General features: G+C 47.0%; 1 protein-coding gene across 3 annotated transcripts; it reads left to right on the top strand.

Annotated features, from left to right (window-relative positions):
* The first annotated feature begins 7,862 nt into the window (after nt 1-7,862).
* On the top strand, nt 7,863-23,243 carry LOC144730714 (uncharacterized). Of its 3 annotated transcripts, none has more exons than XR_013587842.1 (5): nt 7,863-11,830; nt 14,996-15,163; nt 15,654-15,778; nt 18,168-21,694; nt 22,880-23,243. XR_013587842.1 is itself a non-coding variant. In XM_078611409.1 (5 exons), exons 2-5 carry the CDS (start codon nt 11,342-11,344, stop codon nt 21,013-21,015), a joined length of 3,630 nt encoding a protein of 1,209 aa, XP_078467535.1. In that variant the 5' UTR covers nt 7,863-10,672; nt 10,963-11,341; the 3' UTR covers nt 21,016-23,243. The 3 variants fall into 3 exon arrangements, 2 of the variants coding, with proteins under 2 accessions (XP_078467535.1, XP_078467534.1); XM_078611409.1 differs by having other exon boundaries at nt 7,863-10,672; nt 10,963-11,830; nt 18,168-23,243; XM_078611408.1 differs by having other exon boundaries at nt 18,168-23,243.
* The last annotated feature ends 2,040 nt before the right edge of the window (nt 23,244-25,283 follow it).

The raw sequence follows: 25,283 nt of genomic DNA, 5'->3' as shown, positions 1-25,283 counted from the left end.
GTTTGTATTTAGCGAATGCTTTCACACAGCACCAGATACACAAAAAAAATTAAACACAAATGTATGTAGATGTTATATGTGAGTGGACGTCAGCCCACGTAGCCACAGAGCCACGTGACACCCTCCTCCATCACGTGCAGGGCAACCAGTCTTTTTGAAAGCGTGCAACACGGAAAATGTGCACGTTTGCAAATGTGCGTGGTTACGGGGCCGGTGAAGAATGTGTCTCGCTTCACCGTTTCGCAGCCATGAAACGCCACTGTGGAACGCGAGCCCACACAATTGTCACAAGCGCCTTATCTCAATCTTCGAGTATTTACAGTAACAGCAGTGGCTACCTCTAGTCCACGTTAGATATACACGTTATGTTCCTAAAATAATGTATGATGTCTCCCATCGACTGACGAAGAAACCCGAGTTGATCAATGGTCAAGCATCTTAACATAGTCTAATTGATTAATATAAATAATATTCAAATCATTTACAGCCTCGATCTTTGTGAATCCACTTTTTGCCCCACGCCTTGTTGGGCTTTTGGGTTGTTTGTTATCACTTCACGCTTAGTCAGTGCGAGGTTGGTGAAGAAAGTGGACCAGGACTGGTTCAAATAACACATTCCTGCGGAGGGAGCTGGTAGGAACGTTGGGTTGCTCGGTCAATGGCCAGGGTCAACGGCGGCGTGGTGTATTCCGCAAATATGGCCGACTGTGAGGGCGGGCACAAGCCGGCGTGAGTAGGTTAAACGTTGAGTTTTATAAGGGCACCACGGGGTGACCAGCCCCTCCTCACCCAGCCCCACCCCTCCCACCCCCCACCCAGCCCCACCCTCCCCACCCAGCCCCTCCCCACCCTCCCCTCTCCACCGAGGCCCACCCCTCCCATTTTTTGATGCACGACGGACGGACGGACACAATAATCCCCTGTGGGCTGGTGTAACCAGGAGGTCCCTACCAGTATTACTCGCCACTGATGTGAACCGTGGCCGGGAAACGAACGTATGTTGCCGCGGCTGCCTACCGCGGCTTGCTATTCACTGTGCCAACGTTCAAGTTGATTACAAAGCATGACCACATTTTCCACGATTATAAGACGCACCAGAAAGTAAGACGCACTCCAAATGTACGTCCGGTGTCAATCAAGTTACACACCGAGCGGATGATAAGACGCGCCCCCAAGTTTGATTTACAATTCAGGGGAAAGAGGTGCGTCTCACTATCCGGAGAACACGTGGCGAAAAATAACCCAGACCTCAAGTTTGACCATTTCCAAGGTGACATTTTTTCACTCGCAAACTTCATCAAGGGGGATTTCCCATGCTCGGTTGCTGTGATGCTTGTCGCTATACTTACGATACTGTAAAGGGTAGAGTACGGGGCTCGGGTGGACGCAGGTATGCACTCAGAATGCCGTGCAGGCTGGTGGGTTGTCTCATATCGTTCATGGATGGATATACGGAGGAGACATGTCGTCTGCTTATCTATTTTGTTATTCTAGTTAACTGAACTAAACTATAATAATAGGGTTTTTCCCATTTTTTTCTGGCATCGAAACTGAAACTTTTTTACAAGGATTCATGTCTGCATTAACCACAATACTTGCAGTCAAGATGTGGTTAATGCAGACGTGAATCCTTGTAAAAAGGTTTCAGTTTTGTTGCCAGAAAAAAGGGGAAAACCCCTATTATATTTTGGTACTGGCAAAGGAGGTCCAATGAACTAAACTAAACATTTTTTTTTTATTATTTTCCCAGGCAAGGCCCAATGAGCTAAATGGCTATTTTTTCATAAGCGACTTGGCCATAAATGATAAGCTCAACAAAGTGGCTTATCACGTTGAAATGTTTTGCAGACAAATACTCTAAACGCGTGTTGTTGATTCTTAATGTGGAGGGAAAAACCGGAGGACCGAGAGAAAATTCCACGCGACCACGGGGATGGAACCCACGACCTCCTCCAAATCAGACGAGGTATTTAACATCTGCCACGGGTTTGCTATTCTCACAGCCGTCAATTCACAATCGTTTTCAGTTTCTCCTGCAGCAGCTAAACACTCGCATATTCCATGGGATGAAAGTTATACACACACATCAAACTTGTATCCCTGTTTTTCTTTGCCCACACATTTTCTCCAAATATAAGGCCCGTATCAAATGTGAGCTGACCTTTAGTCGTGATATGGGAATTGAAATTACAAGCACGTTTAGTGGGGTTTGTTTTTTCTCAAAATTACAAACAATATGAATTACCATTTTATGCAAGAGCAAGAATACGATAATAAACCAAGTTACATAATGCTGGTGCGTGCCAACACATATCACGCTGCAGGCGAATTTTCTTATTCTTATTATTCCTGTGGCTGACGTCGATGTAAAGCAACAGCTTTAAGTTTACATTGGGGCGCTTGAGCCGGATAATAGTATCAGGATTAGCGGAGTAAATCGCTGTGATGATGCCTCCTCCTTATTTGTGAATCAGCCACAATTGCACACACCTTGGGAGAGTTTTTAATCTTCCAATATGTGCATCGTAACCAACATCTGCTTGCCATTGTTTGTCCGGATTCAGTTGAGGGCTCTTGTGGCCCATGAGCTTCGAATGAGAATTGAAGGCAGCGATCTTCTTGGCTTATTTTTCCCGCAAAGCTTATGGGCAAACCCTAAACCGTATCTATACAAGCAGATCAAATACGGCTACTGCTTTTAATTAGTCGAGAAAACAAAGTAATTTAAATATATCCATAAGCAGTGCATGTGCATGTGCGAATCGATGGGATTGTAGCAAGTTGCCAAAATCACACACTGGACCGTGTTTAGGGAAACTTTCCCATTCACTGTACAAGTTCAAAATCATAATCTGTATTTATACTGAAGGAATCCGATGAGCTACGAAGCTCTTTTTCACATGTCCAGTCAGGGCGGACAAGAATGTTATAACAACAAACTGTACAAACAAGTGCAAAGTACAAGAAAGGTAAACAAATCACCGAAACACCAACAAATACAACTAAACCATCCCCATCCTACCAGGCAAAGCCCACTGAGGTTTTCACTTATTTTTCAGAAGCGACCTGGCCGCCAGTGAAAGCTCAACAAAGGGTGGCCCCATCATTTGGACATTTATAGCGGCAAAGTCACAATAGCTCCGACAGCCACAAACTGAGAGCAACTCTTATTCTCAGGTTTTTTCGGTAAAGTCACGTAGTTAAAACATTAAAATTAATAAAAGTAAAATAAAAATAAAATAAAAATCACGACGTTTCGGAGGCAACACAAGCTTCCGTCTTCAGGTGGAACCGTCACAGCACGATAGCTGTATCAAGTGAGAGCTATCGTGCTGTGACGGTTCCACCTGAAGACGGAAGCTTGTGTTGCCTCCGAAACGTCGTGATTTTTATTTTATTTTTATTTTATTTTTATTTATTTTAATTTTTTACTTACGTGACTTTACCGAAAAAAACCTAAGAATAGCAATCGTTGCAGTCACGAAAGCTTCAAATCTAGAATGTGAGCAACTCTGTCAACGAATGCAGAGAAGAATAAATTGGGAGAACTGTCCCGATCCGCGGTGACTGCCTTGGCTGCCTTGTTAACGTAGCTGTCCGAGCACTCTGCGTGTGTAGTAATGTTTCCACGAAACAGTCTTAAGCTAATTCAATGTGAGAACGCCCGATTGTAATCTTGCATGGCCAGAACAAAAATTTCGCACGTGCACAAAAGTGTAGGAAGCTTTGCGAGCTCCTACGGAGCCTCTCGTCGCGAGTGAGCTCATGCATTCCTGAGTGGTGATCGTGACACCTCGCTCAGCACATCAACACAAAGCCCGTGTGTGTGTGTGTGCGTGTTTTGAACTTCTTTCGCACCGTACGTAGCCAATCGTCCTAATCGGAGGTGCGGGGGAAGGAGTAACAACCAAACGACATTCTTAGATGATTTATATATTTATAAAGCTCCTAACATTTAGGCGCTTTTCAGTAATTATACAATTGTACCATAAGATGATAGTGGTTGAGATAAAGAGTGGGGTTCTCATTAAAAGTGGTAGTTTCGTTATAGTGATAGGAGAACAGGCAGGAGTGATTAAATAGGGGTAGGGGTAGTGATAGGGGTTGGGGTAGTGATAGGGGTTAGGATAGTGATAGGGGTTGGGGTAGTGATAGGGGTTGGGGTAGAGGTAGTGATATGGGTTGGAGTAGTGATAGGGGTTGGGGTAGTGATAGGGGTTGGAGTAGTGATAGGGGTTGGGGTAGTAATAGGGTTTGGGGTAGTAATAGGGTTTGGGGTAGTGATAGGGGTTGGGTAGTGATAGGGGTTGGGGTAGTGATAGGGGTTGTGATCGTGATTTTTTTTGTCATAAATGTTTCGTAACGAAGACATGCACACCCTGCACCCTCTCTCACCCACAGGTCCGTATGCTCACAATAAGTTATTTCAAATGAGACTGTCCTGCGCTTTTGAGTTGTTCAGCAGGTTTACCCATTTGTGCGGACGATGTAAGTGAACCCGCTTTCTTGCACCGCCATGTCCTGACCATCTCGCAGCCCTGCGAGCGGGTGTGGAACTTTCACAAATCTCGACGTGATCACCAACCCTCTCCTCCAAACTGATGGATCGCAGACGTCTCACATGGCGAACAAGGGCGCGCTTACGTAATGACGTATTTGTCAGGCATACTGTGTGATGTACACACACAAACACGTCTCCGAGTACTGGCAGCCAAACCTTGCCGAGCCCTGTCCTGCCACATCTCTCTGTGCGTGTGTAATGTACGCTAAGTAGTTTGGCCGGAACGTGTGGGAGTAGATTCTGCTAAAGGTTCTAAGTGGGTGAGTCAATGTTGCTTTAGAGCAGTGGTTCTCACAGTGTGGTCCCCGTGACCACCAGTCAGTGGTCCGCGACTGCCCTCCACGTGGCCCGCGAGGCTGTGATGCAATTACAGGTTGATCCCGACATAATGACAATGTTTCGGACACGAATTAATATTTTACTCGTGATATTTAATTTCAATATAAAGTTAGGTAAACTACCCCTGAGTAAACTATCCAAACCATGAGATCTAAATGACCACCCCCCGACCCCCCCAACTAAAAAAAAACTAATTTTGGTATTAGTGGTATTCAGAGGGAGAAGTCCATAATAGAGGGTTTTTTTGGGTTAGATCGCGTAAATATATAAATGTGTCGTTAAAACCCGCCACCACCCGACACGGCCAACTAGTAAGGGTTGTCACGTAAACAGAACGTGGCCAATTCGTCACTAGTACAGCATTAGTGTATAGTGTAGTGTATAGTGTAGTGTAGTGTGTAGTGTAGTGTATAGTGTAGTGTATAGTAGTGTAGTGTATAGTGTAGTGTATATTAGTGTATAGTGTAGTGTATAGTGTAGTGTATAGTAGTGTAGTGTATAGTGTAGTGTACAGTGCAGTGTATAGTAGTGTAGTGTATAGTGTAGTGTATAGTGTAGTGTAGTTTGTAGTGTAGTGTATAGTGTAGTGTACAGTGTAGTGTATAGTAGTGTATAGTGTAGTGTATAGTGTGTAGTGTATAGTAGTGTGTAGTGTAGTGTACTAGTACAGCACACCGGTGTGTCGGAGAGCCAAGCCACAACATTTACAATCTGAGTACGACGTTTCGCCAGTAATTACAACCAGCTTCATCAGGCGACAGCCAGATTTTTGTGGAGAAGTGCACCTCTATTATGGATGATATTGGTCGCGAAAGCCTACGTGTTAAAGAGAGATAAGTGATTGCGTTTTGTCACCAGGGATGGGGGGGGGGCTTGGGTGGTCTGCGTAAATGTTTACATCGGTAGAGTGGTTGGCAGGCCAAAAAAGTTTGAGAAACACCGCTCTAGGGGCAAAGCTTTGTAATATCTGAATGCAGCTGCCGTGCTGTCGTGGTTGCCACAGTGGACTTGCAATTCAGAGGTCGTCGGTTCGATCTGCCGTTGCGCCAGCGGTTGAAACAATGGGGCAAGTTAACTACATCAATCCCATGGCCTCTGTCCACTTGGCAGTGTAAATGGGTTCACCACAGTCAGCCGATGGGCAGCTGTGTGAGTGTGGTGTGGTGAAATGAGAGTACCACCCGCCCCACCACCTCTTCAACGATGTCTGGCCAGCGGAGAAACGCAGGCAAGATACCATCTTGAAGGGGCTCTCTTAATCTCCCTCGAGCGGAGGTCTAAACCCCAGCGATGGCGTGAGAAAACAATGACAGGGCTGCACCTACGCCAAAAAACCCTTAGTAACGTGTAAAATTACCCTAATCACGAATAAGAGGGGTAGGAGAGATGACAATCGTGGAGGGGCATGTTCGCACAGAATCCCCATCTCCCGATGGGGGTGTGGGCACGTCCTGCAGCGGCGATGGGCCGCGATCCAGTGTGTCCCAGCACCACACACTCAGCAGCACTCTGCTGTTCTCACGGGCGTTGCAGCTTTCCCAAGACGGGGGCAAGTCTGTCCTTGCAGCATGGTTAACGTCCCTCGCGTACGCTGATTTGATTACTGCGTGGGTTTGTGCGAGTGCCAGTCCTGGTGGCGTCAGCGGGGGTGGAGAGGAAGAGCGGTGGACTAGCTGGGGGATCTCCGGCATAATGTCGAGATTCTTCTTGGTTCTTTCGGTAAAGTCACGTAGAAGGAAAATAAAATAATAATAACAAATAAAACATAATAAAAATAATTCTCACGACGTTTCGGCCACAACGCAAGTAGCCGTCCTCAGGTGAAGAAGCAGGTCTGTCGAGAAGATAGCGTTTGAATGACACGCCCCATTCAGACGCTGTCTTCTCGACAGACCTGTTCCTTCACGTGATGACGGCTACTTGCGTTGTGGCCGAAACGTCGTGAGAATTATTTTTATTATTTTTTTATTTTCCTTCTACGTGACTTTACCGAAAGAACCAAGAAGATGAATCCCTGCAGTCACGAAAGCTTTAAATCGAAATTTAATGTCGAGATTGTCACACGAACTCCGGTCATCCTCGCAGCAACGACTTTTGGCTGGCCATCGAGTAAAGACGGTCGCCGCATCGCGAACTTTCAGGTGCGCTTCTGCGGCCGTCTGGAACGCTCTTCCTTCCGATATTAGGAAGCCACTCTGAGCTGGAATTTATCCAAATTTAGCGAAAATCTAAATTTAATATGATGGGTTTTTTTTATGCATAAGTCAATGGTAACCAGGTCTGGAACATGATCTCGCTACACTTGATAACCCGGTTTAGTCACAGGCGGCTAAAGCCCTGGATTCAGACACAGGGACTTCAGAGTGTTGACTCAGCACTCTGACCCCTGTGAGACAACCGGGCATGTCAGGTATCAGTTCAAAGCATCTGTTTAAAGGATGTTGGAAACTTACTGACCTTTCGGACTCATTTTTAATACAATTGGTGGTGTGCCTCACAAGCACTTGTGCAATCATGTGAGCGGATCATCTGTGTTACGAACCAGATTCCATGGGCACTGTTAACATCAGTAGCGATTGATGTCTGAACCTGTCCTGCCCCCCCCCTCCCTATTCTCCAAACATCATTGACCACTGTGGTCAATTATAGTCGAACACTCCTCACGGGGAGGGCCCGATCCAGCATTGGATTGCCTGAAGACACTACGCACAGGAATCAGAAACGAACTTCACGCAAATTGGCCCTCGGCTAGAATTCCAGCTGGCAACCTCCCCGCTCTGCAGTGGTATGTCACTGCGCCAATTACCCCGCACGCATACAACAATCATGGAGTGTAGCCATGCGTAGAATAATCGCTTAATAACAATTCTTCAGCTGGCGTTACACGCATAGCATCGCGTGCCTAAGACTCAACATCTCTAGATTCAAATATGCGGCATGTAATGGGTTCATTTGACCCCTCCATCCACTGGAGGACGCTTTATTTACATCACGCCGTGTCTGGCACACAGACCAAGACGGTGACACATCACGCCGTGCCACGACGCCTATAGCCACACACAGAAGCCCGCTGAGCTTGGCTCAAGGCGATGTGGAGGGCAGGTGGCCACGTCCACGCGTGACCGATGATGATAGAGGTGGACCGACTCTCTGTGTTGCATTACATTACATTTCGATATCTTACTAGGTTATTTAATTTTAGTGTGTCTTTCTCCAGATTTTCAAACTTGTGTACCGTGCCGCGTCGTCATCTTACTTGCAGCAGCATCACGTTGCCGTCCACTCATTGATATGCTAAATTTTTCTCTGCCCCCTCCCTCTCTCCGCCCCCGCCCCCCTCTCTATATTTAAGGCACCGTCACAGAAACGACCTCTCTCTTTGTGCCGATATGTGTCCTCTCTCTGTGTGTCCTTGTGATGTCTGTCTGCTTGTATGTCTGTCTATAGTTTTCTAGTTAGATTTTTGTTGCTATTTCTTTCATGCCTGATGATGATTGCTTGTGTTGCAATCGAAACGTCGTAATATGCAATTATTTAATTTATAATTTTATCTTTAGACGTGACTTAACCGAAAGAACCAAAGAATAATTCCTGCAGTCACGAAAGCTCCAAAATTAAGTGGAATGCAGTCTTTGTTCTGCCACCACTGACTGAGCAGTCTGCCGGATGGAGGAGCTGGAGCTCCCACGCCGAGCGGCAGGTGACGGTTACAGTCCACCGCTGGGAGTCACGAGACCATGAGCTTCTGCCACGATTAGCACGGTTGGCTACGTACGGTGCGAAAGAGGTTCAACAAACATACGGAGGTTGCAGCCTTGATCCTCTGCCTTATTGTCACTCGGGGCTCTGTCGGCAGCCACAAGGGGATCCGCATTGGCCGTTTTCCGCATAGGCACGGGAGGGTTGGTCTGAATACAGCCCGTGGAGGCTTGACGTGACGGTGGGGTGCAATTCGATAGGGGCACCACGATGGCGAGATGTTAACTCCCTCGCCTGGTATGGGGAAGGTCCGTGGGTTCCATCCCGATCCTGACGCCTGCTGCTGTATATTTGGAGTTTGCGGTGTCTCTCTCGCTCTCTCTCTCCCCGTGGGTCGCGTGGATTTTTCTCCGGGTCCTCCCGGTTTTTTTATTCCACGTTTATTCATCGTGAGTTTAGAGTATTTGGCTGCTACACATTTCCACGTGATAAGCCACTTCGTTGAGCTATCATTTGTGACCAGGTAGCTGCTGAAAAAGAGCTACATAGCTCAGTCAGCGTTACCTGGTCAAATACAAAAACATAGTTTAGTTTCAATTCTCGTCTGGCCGGGCGGAGCACACCAGACGGATGTTCGGCTGATTGCATCTCCCTTCAGCTGTCGCGTATTTTTTTGTCGTCAGCGGGACGGGGAAACTAAATGATCCTCCCCGCGAACCGATTGCTTGCAACTTCTCTTCGAGGAATCCGGGTACCATCGCTACCGACCAGCTCTGGCGGAGAAGTACACCGGGCGAGACCGGTAGCCAGCAGAAGTCAACGTTCCACGTTTATCGGGGGTGGGGCTTGAGACCCGTTGCAGAGTTCAGTTTGACCGTGCAAGCAAATTCAGCCTCTGACTGCGACAACCAGACTCAGGTATGCCCCCACCTATGCTGGCGAGTGAATTATTCCACCTCCACTACTCTGGTCGCCCGGGTTTTGTAGCGCAGCGCGCTAATCACTACACACACAACCGGTCCCCTATACAAAGGCAAAGCCATACAGAGATCTCCGTGGAGCTCGACCATACTTTTGGGGGCAATTGCTGTTGTTAGCGAGCACCTATGAAGGCCGGTACGGCGACACGACCGGGGTGAAGTGGGTGGACCAGCAACCACTCCCGGCCGCCTTTGTCTCCCGAGACTGAGTCGATCTAGCGGAGGCCCAGGACAAAGATAAAGACAGAGATCCCCCCGCATAGCCTTAACAGACTGTTGGGGCAAGTGCTGTTAGCGAGCACTTATGAAGGCCAGAACGGCACACGAGGGGGTGAGTGGCCAGCACCACGCCCGGCCGCCTTTGTCTCCATAGTGGCGATGTTTTTTACGCACCGCACCAGGTACTCATTTGAGGCTGAGTCGACCATAGGGGAGGCCCAGGACCGGTTCAGATAAATCGTCACTGATGTTGACCGTGAGCAGGACACCCACGCACACACTCCCACACCTTTGCATAATGCCCTCTTGCTCCTCCCCGTGTGGGTGGTTGGGTGGCTCGGTATGGTGCGGGCTGTGTGTGGGGCGGTCTGGTGTGCGGACAAGAACATCTCTCGCAGTGACAGCGTCCCCATCGACAGGTGCAGTCACGAACAGTCACGAACAGTCCACACGCGGCACACAGCGCACACGGCACAGCGCACAAGTTCACACGAGTTGGCACGAGTTTGCGCAAGATCACACACGGCACACAGGTTGACACACACACACAGCACACACATAACGCAAGTTGATCCAGCATTCACATCACACAAGTTGACACACACAGCAGATACATCACACAAGTTGACAGAGCACACACGTTCACACATCACACACAAACTCACACACACATCGTCGTCATCACCTGAGCCATCATTCGACTCGTCTCCAAGTAGCGTTCACAGAACGCAGTAACATCGAGTTTGGTGCAAGTATCAACAGCTACCATCACGCGCGAATATTTATCATCAGAAGCAGCCGCAGCCATGATCTCTCCACTGCTGGATGAATACCTCAAGCCGTGCTTATATCGACGAATTCAATGATAGTTGATGTAAGTCGCCTGAAAGGTTGCTTGCTACACACGTCTAGTGAGGCACATTGCCTCCTGTACTCTTACTTAATGAGTTCCTTTAAAACTGAGATCGTTAATTTAATCAAAATCGGGTACCAGGTAGATTTATCCACCGCCGCCGCGCGTGTGTGCAATGTGTAGAGCATTAGGGGTGTACACGTACCGTACACAAACAATATCGTTGTAAACATATACATATTTATAATTTTCTCACGGTTTTTTCTAAAGTCCATTCGTAACATGAGAACATTTATATTCTGACCTTTCAGGCAGCTCACAGTCCACCACCGCCCGTACGTTTCACGTGTAGAGAAGACGACGGGTACTTCACACCCGCAAGGTTGGAGATTGAGACACGTTTTTAAAAACGCCACCGATTTACCATCAACAATTACCAGCGAGTAGATCGGCAACTCGCGTGCGATGGCATGAAGCGTGGGTCCTCCCGTCTCCTCCAAGTCGTCCGGCCAGATCGGAGGAGTGGGCGAAATCACACCCTTCAGAGTGCCTCTGGAAGACAACCCTTGAATGGAGACTCTCCTACCAGCAGTCGCGTGAGCGGGGCTCACACGTGCTTACTGTCACCAACGATTACAAACAACAACAACAACAACAAGGAGTTAGACACGACAGGACACGTCGCTTCAAATGGCCCGGCATCCCCCCCCACGCACGGACCTCCTGCAAGACCTCGAGGTGTCCGAGCGTGACCTCGAGGATGACCCCCGCTACAGCGAGCCGCGCCGTCTGGCGCTCGACGTTCTGGTGGAGCGTGGCGAGGTGCCCTACCGGCAGTTTCTGGAGCGCGAGGGCATCGTCGACTTCTTGTCTCGCGGCGACGTGGAGCACATCGGGCGTCACCTCCTCGTGCCACCGACGGCAGAAACGGCGTCTGGGGAATCAGCCGCCGACGACGACGACAGCGACGACCGCTGCAGCGACGGCTCGTGCACTTATTGGCCCACCGTGTCGGACGTGGTGGTGCCAGATTTGGAGCTGGGGTGGCCTTCGCCGTCCCACGCCGGGGGGCCCCGCCGCGGACAGACGAACGTGACCCTGTACGCGCAGCCCCCGCTGGGAGAAGGGGTCCCCACTATCAAGCAGGTGGTGCGGCGCATGCTGTGGCAAGCCACGCAGGTGAGCGAGCGCTGTGGGTTTCGGGACGGGTTGGAGCTTTTGGAGGAGACGGCTGGGGATTTTTGGTTATTCGTTGAGTGAGTGTGTCCGTGCGTTTCCGATGGACATATGGAATCTTGAGTGTTTTTGTTTTTACATTCATTCTAGACACTCTGATGATGTGACAGGAGGAGGCGCGACTTGTTAAACCAAGTATTTGGTACTCTTAGTTCTTTCGGTAAAGTCACGTAGGTAAAAAATGAAATTGAAATAAAATAGATTTGAAGCTTTCGTGACTGCAAGGATTCATATTCTTAGGTTTTTTCGGTAAAGTCACGTAGGTAAAAACATTAAAATGAATACAAATAAAATAAAATAAAAATCACGACGTTTCGGAGGCAACATAAGCCTCCGTCTTCAGGTGAAACGTCGTGATTTTTTATTTTATTTTACTTTTATTAATTTTAATGTTTTTACCTACGTGACTTTACCGAAAAAAACCTAAGAATATGAAATAAAATATTAATAAAATAATAATAAAAATCTCAATTTTATTAATTTTAATTTCATTTTTTACCTACGTGACTTTACCGAAAGAACTAAGAGTATGAATCCTTGCAGTCACGAAAGCTTCAAATCTAGAAACAAGTATTTGGTGACACTGCTGCGCACAAGCACAATTCACAAATGCATGCGTCAATAACACTGTATTTAAAAGGAAAACTGTTTGTAAAGTTTATAATAATTAATACAATGGGCGACATTTCGGGGCAATGGGCCTTTCTGCAGAGGACGTAACGTATTGCCACGAACAGAAATGTCACTTCCTTGTGACATTGCGCGCGTATGCGACGTTGAACACAGTAATGAGCCGAGAGGGACGAGGTGACTGTCGGTTATCGATAATTATTAATAAGTGAACGTGAATCACTGGGAGGTGTCCTTGTGTGGCTGTGGCAGGGAAAGGAACCGCCTGTGTTGATACGAATGACTCATTCGTTTCACAACATTTGTGTGATCTACCAAACCTTCGCCTCCAAATGTATGTACCGTATGTTGAACTTCTTTCGCACCGTACATTAGACAACCACGCTATACTCTTTGGTCCTTTCGGTAAAAGTCACGTAGGTATCAAAGAAAATAAATCACGACGTTTCGATTGCAACACAAGCAATCGTCATCATTTATTTTCTACCTACGTGCTTTACCGAAAGAACCAAAGAGTACGGATTCCTGCAGTCACGAAAGCTTCAAATTTAGATACCACCAACCACGCTAATCGGAGGTTCGGGGGAAGGACAACAAAACTAAACACAAAAAGCAGTCCTAAAGAAATTCGTCTTCAATCTAGATGACTTAAAAGTGCACGGCTCCAGTGGCATCCCCATATCGGAAGGAAGAACGTTCCAGACGGCCCCTGAAAGCGCGCGATACGGTGACCGTCTTTGTTCGATGGCCGGCAAAATCGCCACTGTCCGTTGCTGCTGCTGCTACGAGGATGACCGAGTTCGCGTGAAGCCAGCTTCAAATCGCTTTAAACTATTGTCATTGTAGTGCGTATCTAATGTGGCGCTGCACTCTGATGTTGTAGGAGAAAAACATTTAGATAAAAAGTATATTTAATTAAGTAGAACGTGTTGTCTATATATATTTAAAGTTGCGCATTTTTATGCAACGTCACATTTCTCACCCCCCCCCTCTTCGTCACACATCGTCACAAATGTCTGACCCCCCCCCCCCAGGTGCGTGACGTCATTTATGGACGACCCCTTTGGTACCCGCATCCCCATGGCACGTTCTCTTACGCAGATAGATATGCTGCTCTCGCCATAGCGTGACGCCGACAGCACAGTCGGAATCAAGTTGGGGAATTAAGCGGCGAATATGTCTCTGTGTTTACGAGTGGAATGTTTATCTTGGCGACACCATTGGGCTCCTAAATCAGGTTGCTTAATAGGGACCCTCCGAATCCCATGTTTACATGTGAAATTGTTGGATCATGGACTCTCTGAGTCTTTAGAAGTCTGTAGATTAGACTTAATCTGCTGTATACATAATTACACACCAGACATGTGTGTGTACGGATGCAAATATACGTTTGTTTTGTGAGACGTGTGTGTATTTGTGGGGAGGCTTGGTGGTCAGCGCATTGCGCCATGAACCCAAAGACCTAAGATCGAAGTCTAATTCACGGCCATGACTAATACACGCAATGACCAGCGTGGTGAAACATGGCTCAACAACTCCCACGACTGACACGCCGTGGTGAGGCCTTCATCCTGCATGGGATTGAAAAAGGGCTTTAAATTATCAGAATTTATTTTTACTGTGTGTGTTAGAATGTGTGTGTACAGACCATTGGGGCAGTGGTGGTGCAATCGTTAGCGCACCACCTTTAGAACCCGGTTATCTGAGTTCAATTCGCGACTATGGCTAAGAGCACCAAGTGATATCAGTCCTGGGCCTCTCCCGGGTCGAATCAGCTTTGAACATTAATACCTGCTGCGGTGTATAAACATCTGCACAGAGGAGATAAAGGCGGGCAGGCATGGTGCTGGCCACAGCATCCACCCCAACATGCGCCGTGGCAGCCTTCATGTGCTAACTTACATCAACGTTGAGGCCACGTTGGCCCAACGGTTCCAACCACATGCCAACGTTGTTTCAATGTGTCATTAATTTTAGATTTGAAGCTTTCGTGACTGCAAGGATTCATACTCTTAGTTCTTTCGGTAAAGTCAAGTAGGTAAAAAATGAAATTCAAATTAATAATTTGATTGTTTTATTTTTTATTAATTTGAATTTATTTTTTACCTACGTGACTTTACGAAAGAACTAAGAGTATCAATGTGTCATGTTTACTGGGAGTCTATGTAGGCTGCCCGAGTGATGTCTGTCTTTGTATTTTTTGTATACAGTGACATTTTGCAAACTTGTCAAAGACCCAGAGGGCTGTGGATTTATGTAACCGTTTTTATAATTGAATTGGCACTGCCTGTGACTTAAATGTCTCAAATTTGTCACCTTAGGGGCTTCAAGGCATCCCTCCTCTAAACCACCATATCACAGTGGTTAACGCACTGCGCTCACGAATCTGGCAAGCCGAGTTCGGATTCTCGGCCACGGCTAACATCGGCAGCCGGTGATTATCTGAAGGCGATATTGTCTTTTTTTTTGTATTCGCAGGTCATTGCCATTGTGATGGACGTCTTCTCCGACGTTGACATCTTCAGGGACCTGATGGATGTAGCCTGTGTGCGCAAGGTGCCAGTCTACATCGTGCTGGACAACATCGGCTTCCCCACGTTCAGGGACATGTGTGACCACTGTGGCGTGCACGCGGGCAAGATAGAGGTAAGCGGGGAGGTAGCCAGTTACACTGTAACTTTTCTGAGCAATGGGAGGAAACCGGAGAACGCAAAGGAAACCACATGCAGAAGAGGGGGAGAACATACACACTCCGAACAGAAAGGGGCCTAAATCATTTCTAGATTTGAAGCTTTCGTGACTGCAAGGATTCATATTCTTAGGTTTTTTCGGTAAAGTCACGTAGGTAAAAAATTGTAATCTCTCATTTACTTGATGCAGCTGTCGGGCTGTGACGGTTCCACCTGAAGACGGAAGCTTGTGTTGCCTCCGAAACGTCGTGATTTTTATTTTATTTTACTTTTATTAATTTTAATTTTAATTTTTTACCTACGTGACTTTACCGAAAAAACCATAGAATATGGGCCTAAATCAGTTAAAGTATCGAACCCAGGCCCCTTTTTTACTGTGAGGCTAAAGCGTTACCACTGCAGCCCACCGTGCCGCCCTAATGGCAAGCGCGTCTCTCTGTGCGTAGAACATGCGAGTGCGGGTCATCAAGGGCACCGTGTACTGCTGTCGAACGGGCAAGAAGTTCCATGGGCAGATGTTCGAGAAGTTTCTTCTCATTGACTGCAAGGTCGCTCTCTGCGGCTCCTACAGGTGACGGTGACACTCGTACACACCTGCCGTTTCAACACGCTGCATCACGGGGTTCTTCTTCAGCAGGCCCGCCGAGCTATTGGCTTGCTGAGAGGTTTACCAAGTACCCTCTAGAGCAGTGGTTCTCAACTGGAGGTACGCGGACCCCTGGAGGGTACACGTGGCAATGTCTCAGGGGGTACGTGAGGTGATTTATAAATGTCTAGATTTGAAGCTTTCGTGACTGCAAGGATTCATATTCTTAGGTTTTTTCGGTAAAGTCACGTAGGTAAAACATTAAAATTAATAAAAGTAAAATAAAATAACAATCACGACGTTTCGGAGGCAACACAAGCTTCCGTCTTCAGGTGGAACCGTCACAGCCACGACAGCTGTATCAAGTAGATGAGAGATTGCAAGAGCTACTCTCCGTATATATAATGGTTGGAGAGGGGGGAAGGGCCAAGTACGGCACACTTTTTATTCAGTTGTTTCTTCTTTTTTCACACTATTGTTATGTAGGCCAGGCTTATTCACAAACCGTACCTCTCCATAACAAAGGCTCACCCTCTTAAGCCTCACCTTACCATATGAATAAAAAGTGTGCTGTACTTGGCCCTTCCCCCCTCTCCAACCATTATATAAACGGAGTGGTAGCTCTTGCAATCTCTCATTTACTTGATACAGCTGTCGTGGCTGTGACGGTTCCACCTGAAGACGGAAGCTTGTGTTGCCTCCGAAACGTCGTGATTTTTATTTTATTTTACTTTTATTAATTTTAATGTTTTACCTACGTGACTTTACCGAAAAAACCTAAGAATATTTATAAATGTGTGAAATGATACCATGCCTGAGAGTCATTGGTGAATAAATCATATATTAATCTGGCAATATAGAATAACTACGATAACATTTGAATCCATATGGTAACCCCCGCCCCCCCTCCTCCTCCCGATGCGTTCTACGTGGCACGTCGTGCCGTCTTTGAGCCCCGCCCCCCTCCCTCCCGATACGTTCCATTCATTGGCTACCACATTCTGATGAGCTCCCCCCCCCTCTCCTCCCCCCTCAACTTGCTTTTAAGGGATTACATCTTGAATCATTGCCTCACTTGATGCAGCAAATCTGGCTGTGACGGTCCCACCTGATGACGGAGACTTGTGTTGCCTCCGAAACGTCGTGATTTTTATTTTATTTTACTTTCATTAATTTTAATGTTTTACCTACGTGATTTTACCGAAAAAAACCTAAGAATATGGATATAAAAGACCTTTATAAACGCATTGATCGTAAACAATGTGGTTTCCAAGAGTAACCAGCGAGCGTGAACAAATTACGTCACTCTTGCAGTGTCCGTAGATTTTTTTGTATTATTCGTTTGCGGTTACTAACCAGTTAGGATGCTCACAAAATGGGCAATTGGTAAAACTATTGATGTTCATTATTATCTCAAAACCATGTTTAGTCAGGAAAGGGGGGTACATTCGTTTTTAACAAAATTCAACCAAGATAGGGGGGGAGGGGGGGTGGTAACAGGTGCCAAACCAGGTAGAGAATCACTGCTCGAGAGGAGGTCCCCAGAGCTCCCTGTCACAGAGGCTCTTATGCCAGCGGTGGCATGAGGAAGAAATTGCAGGGCTGTGCCCACACCCACACTGGTTTTGAGATGATTGATGTCTCTGATCGTCAAGCGGTGCTTTCTGTGGGGCATTTACCAAAGCGCTGTAAATAGTTAGCTGGTATGTTCAGGGTTGGTTGTTTATTCAATTATCCTTAATGCACCACAACAGCACAGAATTCATTTTCACAAATTGGCAGTTCCACAAGTTACGTAACTTCACATTATTTGTATCCGAATGCCAGTCCTAATTGGTTTAAACACTATGCCCAAGTAAAAATACACTTCGTAATTATACTAACGCTCACCCACATCTTCAATGTGTCTGAAAAGTACATCAGAATGCGTGGAACTGCCCTTCGCATCAACTCTATGGCAAGCCATGCACCCTCACGATTACAGTTGGATAAAAAAACATTTCCGTTCTGAAAGATCACGTATCACTATAGTTTAACGATACGGTGGCACAAAAATTCAACTTTTATTTTATTTTAGCATATAATAGCTATTTTTCAAAAGCGACCTGGCCACAAATGATAGCTCAACGAAGTGGCTTATCACGTGGAAATGTTTAGGAGACAAATACTCTAAAAGCGTGTTGATTCTAAATGTGGAGGGAAAAACCAGACGACCCGGAGAAAAATCCACACGACCACATGGGAGAACATTCAAGCTCCATATATATACAGGTGTCAGTGTCGGCATCAAACCCACGACCACCTGCATACCAGGCAAGGCAGTTAACACCTCGCCACCGTGCCGCCCATATAAAATCCACGTGTGTGTTTGCAGCTTCACGTGGTCCTACGAGAAGATCAACCGGAGCATTGTCCAGGTGTTCACGGGCCAAGTGGTGGAGATCTTCGATGAGGAGTTCCGCATCCTCTATGGCCAGTCGGACGCACCGGACTGCAGTTGCAGCCCCAGCCGGGGTATCGCACAGCAGCACGACATTTGGGACCATCGCTTCCAGCTCGACGGGAAGACGCAGGACGCACGAGCCCGGGCGTTTGCGCGCGACTCGTCACGCCACGGTTCAAGAAACCCCGATTCGTCGATCAAGGGTGGAGGGTTCAACAAGGACAGAACCACCAACCCGAGCGTCGCGTCCGGTGACAAGGACTTCCTGATGATGTCGTACGATGAGGTTCACGCGAGGAAGAAGTGGCTACAGAAGCAGCAGCAGCAGCGCGACTCCGGTACCCCCGACAAGCCCTCGGTGCTCTTTCGTAATCAGAAGATGTCTGGGGCATTGCAGAGTCCGAGTTCAACTTGCAATGCCTGGAAGCGTCACAGCTATGCTGGGGAGTTAATGGAAAGTGGCAGCAGATTTCAAGCAAGCAATATGTTTTTTGAGAGCAGGGATCAGGGAAGCATTCGGCCGACTGGCCGTTGCCAGGACAGTACGGCCGCCAAAATGTGCGAGCCTGCCCGTTACGGAAGAGTACGCTTGCTAGATGCCGAAAGTCAGAAGTTTAGGGGGTCGGCATTGTTTCTGCAGAGGCAGACCTCTTTACTTTGTGAAAGCTCCTACGAGGGCTCCATGACAAAGTCACAGCAGGAGAGCTGCGAATTCACAACACATCACAACTCGGGCAAATTCAGCAAGCTGTCGTCTTCCTCGAGGGAGGTGAAGGTAGGCTCGCAGTTTCTGAGCAGTGTTGGCAAACCAGAAGGCAATACCTCTGGCCGGCTGTACGCAATGCCACCGCAGTTCCACGAACACAGACGGTCCAACGGTGAGCACGCCGACACGAGTGCCACAGGAAGGCAGGGAATGGCTACAAAAGTCAACTTTGACCACAAATTAAGAGCCAACCCTTACTTTGACGAGAATAGCTGTAATGAGGAAGACAACACTTCAGATGTGAAAGGAGATGATTGCAACTACCCCGGAAAATTCCACAGGTCTACAAGAATAACCACCCAGGTTAAAACGACGCAGGAAATTATTAACATCAAATCTAAGTTCAAGTTTGCACGGAATTCGTGGTTTCAGGCCTCCCTACCATTGAGCAGCATGTACAAAAGCGAGTCTGCAATCAATAAATATGATGATGCTCCAGTGGGCCGTGGACATGTGGAGAGGTTTTCTAAGTATGCATCACAAGTATCGCTCAAGCAAGGGAGGAATTCAGAAATTACAAACGCTCAGAGTGAAACACATTCCAGCGAGCAGCCGTTGCTCTTTTCAAGATTCAGGACAGCTTCGAAAGATCGAGACAAGGAGACAGTGAGAAGCTCTTTACAAATGTTGTCGGCAACCAGGGGCCAGGATCATCTTCAGCTGAATCGTCATCAAACCACGTCCATGAATAACCTTCAGAGCAAGGAAGCAGCGGGCGACTGTCGCTATGGAAAGCCAGCGGAACGCTCAGGCGAATTGTCCCTTCGCACGCTCTCAATGCCATCCTTCGTGGAGACCGAGCCCCAAGGACTTCCTCAGGGACCTGCGATGAAGATGTCTTCGCTATGCAAAGAGGGGAAAAAGGATGAGAGCGCGATGGCAAAACTCAAAAGGTCACTAAAATTCCGATCGCTGTTTTACTTTTCGCCGGACAAGGGATACGAGCACTGTTTAAATGAAGCCGCTCAAAGGATAGATGATGCCAGGTCAGATGAGTTGGCTGGAAGACAAGCGGAGAGCAGCATCCCGAAGAACACCGAGCTTTTGGAGAAGAGTAAAGGGAACACTCTACCTTACGCAGACTCTCCATCAAAGTACGAGCACATCCCTACCACCTCCACGCTAGCCTCTGCTGAGATGAAGAGCTCGGCGCTGCTCGAGGATTTCAGTCCTAATGTCAGCACCAATTGTCTTGTGGACACGAAAACGTCCAATATGGCACCATTGCCCAGTCGCAGACTAAACGCAGCGAGCAAACTAACCAAGACACCGAGTGAGGTCCGGCCAGAGTCGAATTACTTGGCAGGGGCTTCACACGGAGAGTCAATCAGTGGGGCCGTGGACGAAGTGGCCCCTACAGCAGCCGACCTGACCCCAAACGTTGTTGATCTGACTGACACTAAAGCACAGGAGCTGACCCCTAGAGCAGTGGAACCAGGAGTCGAAGCAGTAGAGCTCGATACCGCAAAGCGCGAAGAAGTCAACAAGAGCGTTGAGCTCAGGTCGCAGGAGCTACTGCAGAAGATCGACTGCATGCGCAGAGAGAAGCGCCCTTACAGTCGCTTTGAGGTCTTCTACAAGAGTGACGAGGACGACGCGGGGAAGGTAGCAGCAGCAGGAGCAGCAGCAGCAGAGGCACCTGCGGCGACCGTGGCGGTGCTGGACACTCGTCCAGTGAGGCAGTCAAGGTTTGACGTGGACATGGGCAGACGTGGAGCGCAGGTGTCGTTCTCTGACTACAACCGGCTGAGCCGGCACGGCTCGCTTTCCTATCTGAACAGCTCCTTCAGGACCGACGGCGGCAACGGTGGGCCCCGTGGTGATGACAGAGCCACGACAATGAAGCGATTCACAACGCAGCAGTTGCTGCAGCAGCAGCAGCAGTTGCTTCAGCAGCAGCAGCAGCGCCAAGTGCATACTAATCATCCGACCGGCGACCGGCAAAAGGAAGAGAGGCGGCTGCCTAAATTAATGCAGAGGTTCGTGGTCACGTTCAAAGCCAAGAAGAAGTAAGGAGAGGACGTTTCAAGAGCGGAGTGCGTGGAGAAATGTTTTCTGTAATTTTTTCTTGCGGGTGGAGCAGTCGGTTTGCGTACTGAGCATTGAACTCAGCGGTCTGCTTTTATCGAATTTTAAACTGTCCTTTGCCTCCCCTGCTCCTCTCCCCCCGCCTTTATTCAGCAGTGCATTGAACGGGTTTGTGAATATAACGCACATTTACTCCACTGCTTGCCTTGGGAAATGTCTACCATTGAGATTTGCGTAAGAGGAATTAGCGTGAGATACAACTCGGCTGAGTCTTAATCACAACGTATTTGTGTAAATAATATTGTATTTAATTTGTTTGGATTTCCGGAACTTGCTGTTTGTATAACTAGCGATGCACCACAGTGATTGAATGGTTTACTTAAACATTTGGGGATGAAAACAAGTGCTTAGAAGTATCCAAAACGCTTTTTTATTTCCAAATTAAAAAATTTCAAGAATAAATAAATTGGGAAAGCATTATAGTATCCATCCACATGTATTCTTGTTATTTATTTTTGTTTCAAAGAAATAAATTTTGCTTGGACTCTGTGCAAACACGATGTGTACAGGGCCCAGGGCCAACAGCAGAGTGAGTGGGGTGACAAGGGAAAGGAAGAAGCTGATGACGAAGTTTCACCCCGTACCGAGGTGGAACTGCGCCCAGGTAGAACCGGTATGGGGATGTACAGTGAGGGAAAAAAGTATTTGATCCCCTGATGATTTTGTACGTTTGCCCACTGACAAAGAAATGATCAGTCTATAATTTTAATTGTAGGTTTATTTGAACAGTGAGAACCAGAATAATAACAACAAAATCCAGAAAACGCATGTCAAAAATGTTATAAATTGATTTGCATTTTAATGAGGGAAATAAGTATTTGACCCCTCTGCAAAACATGACTTAGTACTTGGTGGCAAAACTCTTGTTGGCAATCACAGAGGTCAGACGTTTCTTGTAGTTGGCCACCAGGTTTGCACACATCTCAGGAGGGATTTTGTCCCACTCCTATTTGCAGATATTCTCCAAGTCTTTAAGGTTTCGAGGCTGACGTTTGGCAACTCGAACCTTCAGCTCCCTCCACAGATTTTCTATGGAATTAAGGTCTGGAGACTGGCTAGGCCACTCCAGGACCTTAATGTGCTTCTTCTTGAGCCACTCCTTTGTTGCCTTGGCCGTGTGTTTTGGGTCATTGTCATGCTGGAATACCCATCCACGACCCATTTTCAATGCCCTGGCTGAGAGAAGGAGGTTCTCACCCAAAATTTGACGGTACATGGTCCCGTCCATCGTCCCTTTGATGCGGTGAAGTTGTCCTGTCCCCTTAGCAGAAAAACACCCCCAAAGCATAATGTTTCCACCTCCATGTTTGAAGGTGGGGATGGTGTTCTTGGGGTCATATGCAGCATTCCTCCTCCAAACACGGCGAGTTGAGTTGATGCCAAAGAGCTCCATTTTGGTCTCATCTGACCACAACACTTTCACCCAGTTGTCCTCTGAATCATTCAGATGTTCATTGACAACTTTAGAAGGGCATGTATATGTGCTTTCTTGAGCAGGGGGACCTTGCGGGTGCTGCAGGATTTCAGTCCTTCACGGCGTAGTGTATTACCAACTGTTTTCTTGGTGACTATGGTCTCAGCTGCCTTGAGATCATTGACAAGATCCTCCCGTGTAGTTCTGGGCTGATTCCTCACCGTTCTCATGATCATTGCAACTCCACGAGCTGAGATCTTGCATGGAGCCCCAGGCCGAGGGAGATTGACAGTTCTTTTGTGTTTCTTCCATTTGCGAATAATCACACCAACTGTTGTCACCTTCTCACCAAGCTGCTTGGCTATGGTCTTGTAGCCCATTCCAGCCTTGTGTAGGTCTACAATCTTGTCCCTGACATCCTTGGAGAGCTCAAATCAACGGCGGCCATGAGAAATGGCATCAAAAGAGGCGGCAGCGACGACCCCTGACCCCGGCGATCAACCGTCATCACTGATGGATGATATCACACGAGGGACGTGGTCAAGTTGCTGCCCCTGCCACCACCGCTGCCACCACTGCAAGGGCGATGCACACCGGGTCCTGATGAATACCGCTGACACAACACAGCTCAGCAGCGCCAGCACCACACCCACAAAAAACATTATTTCCTTGTAAATATGTACATTGTATAATTCTGTAAATAAATATGTAAATTTTTTCAATAAATAGTTTGAATCAATTTCTTATTCTTGGGTATGATTATGTATCTAGTTCGTAAGGCCATGTCCAGATCTAATAGCGAAGGGATATCCATACAGCAACGTGAATCTATGAAATGACTACTGCATTATTTATGTGTTCAAAAAAATAGTGACTTTTGATGGATGTTTTTGCCATGCAGTTCAGACGTTCAATACCCACTTAATCCACCAGATGGCATCACTTTAGTGGTTGCAAATTCCCAATGTGGGGCCAACAGTGAATAATTTGATAAACATTTGAAATGAGTGGTTTTGTATGAATGTTGAACTTCTATTGCACCGTTAGTAGCCTATTGTGCTAATCGGAGGTGCGGTTATCAATACATTCACTCATTGAGCGTATTTATCCAAAGGTGCGACTAAACATGCTACCTGACGTGTTACTAATCACTGCTCTGGCCCATGGACTAAATGGCTTGATTCCAACCCTACATTTGAATGCATAATTCTGCACATAAATATAAAATGTCCAACAGTGTATGGCTGCAATACCACAAGAGCTACATGATAGAGTCTATGAAGCCTACAATCTCAATTTAATTGCCAGCTATGGGGAGCATCACTGGCTCGTGATATCTGAACAGATCCTGCTACCACCCTGCACTCACCAGCGTGATGAAGTATGGCTCAACCCCTAGGAAATGTGTCTATTAGCCATACACTACACTATACATCACGCCACATATGCTACACTTGACACTACACTACACGAAACATCACGTTAACTTTAGTATACACGCTATACGCTACACCACGTAAACCACACGCAGTACACAATATACACTGTACAACAAGGGATCTCCTTTGCCAGTACCAAAATATGAGAATAGGTTTTCCCCATTTTTTCTGGCAACAAAACAGGTGTTGAGATATTCTTGGTTCTTTCGGTAAAGTCACCTAGAAGGGACATAATAAAATAATCTAAATCTAAATAATACAATAATCTAAATATATTTTATTATTTCCTTCTACGTGACTTTACCGAAAGAACCAAGAATATGAATCCCTGCAGTCACGAAAGCTTTAAATCAAAATTTAGGTGTTGAGATGTTAAAACACCAAACTGAAACTTTTTACAAGGAATCATGTCTGCATGAACCACAATACTTGCGATCAGAATGCAAACAAAAAACATACTCTGATAATATATGCATTACATGTATCACACCAGGTGACGATTATCTGAACCGGTCCAGGGCCTCCCCTATGGTGACTCAGCCTCAAATGAGCACCTGGTGCGATGTGTAAACATCGTCACTGGGGAGACAAAGGCGGTCGGTCGTGATGCTGACCACTCACTCCCTCGTGTGCCGTGCCGGCCTTCATAGGTGCTCGCTAACAGCACTTGCCCTCAACAGTCTGTTAAGGCTACACGGGGGATCTTTGTCTTTGTCTTGTCTCTCGTTTGACCCCAGGCTGAGTGAACGCCACTTGCCGTGATGCTTAGTCCTCCGCCCTCCAGTGGCCACATTGGCTAATTTCACTCCACCTGCTCCATCATTATCAGAATGAAACTAAAATTAATCTACACGCACCTTAACATCATCCGCACCTAGTTTACACAACAAAGGCTCATTCCTAACAGCGTGCTTCAGCCGCATCGAACCTCACAACAATAATATCCAGGGCCTACCTTGGCTCCTCCCACCCTCGACCAGTATATATACAAGGACTGTTTTCTTGGTATTTCTCTCACTTGATACAGCTATCGTGCTGTGACGGTTCCACCTGAAGACGGAAGCTTGTGTTGCCTCCGAAACGTTGTGATTTTTATTTTATTTTTATTTTACTTTTATTAATGATTTGTTTTTACCTACGTGACTTTACAGAAAAACCTAAGCATATAAAATTAAACTATTGTTTTTATGTTGCCAGGTAAGGCCTGCTGAGCTACATAGCTCTTTTTCACAAGCGACCTGGCCACAGTTGATAGCTCAACGAAATGGCTTATCACGTGGACATTTATAGCAACCAAATACTCTAAAAGGATGTTTCTAAATGTGGAGGGGACAACCGGA

The sequence above is a fragment of the Lampetra planeri genome, chromosome 36 (assembly GCF_965212315.1).
Source record: "Lampetra planeri chromosome 36, kcLamPlan1.2.h2, whole genome shotgun sequence".
In the NCBI taxonomy this organism is placed as follows: domain Eukaryota; kingdom Metazoa; phylum Chordata; class Hyperoartia; order Petromyzontiformes; family Petromyzontidae; genus Lampetra; species Lampetra planeri.
The sequence above is the reverse complement of the archived record's forward strand: the minus strand, read 5'-3'. Positions and strand labels throughout refer to the sequence as shown.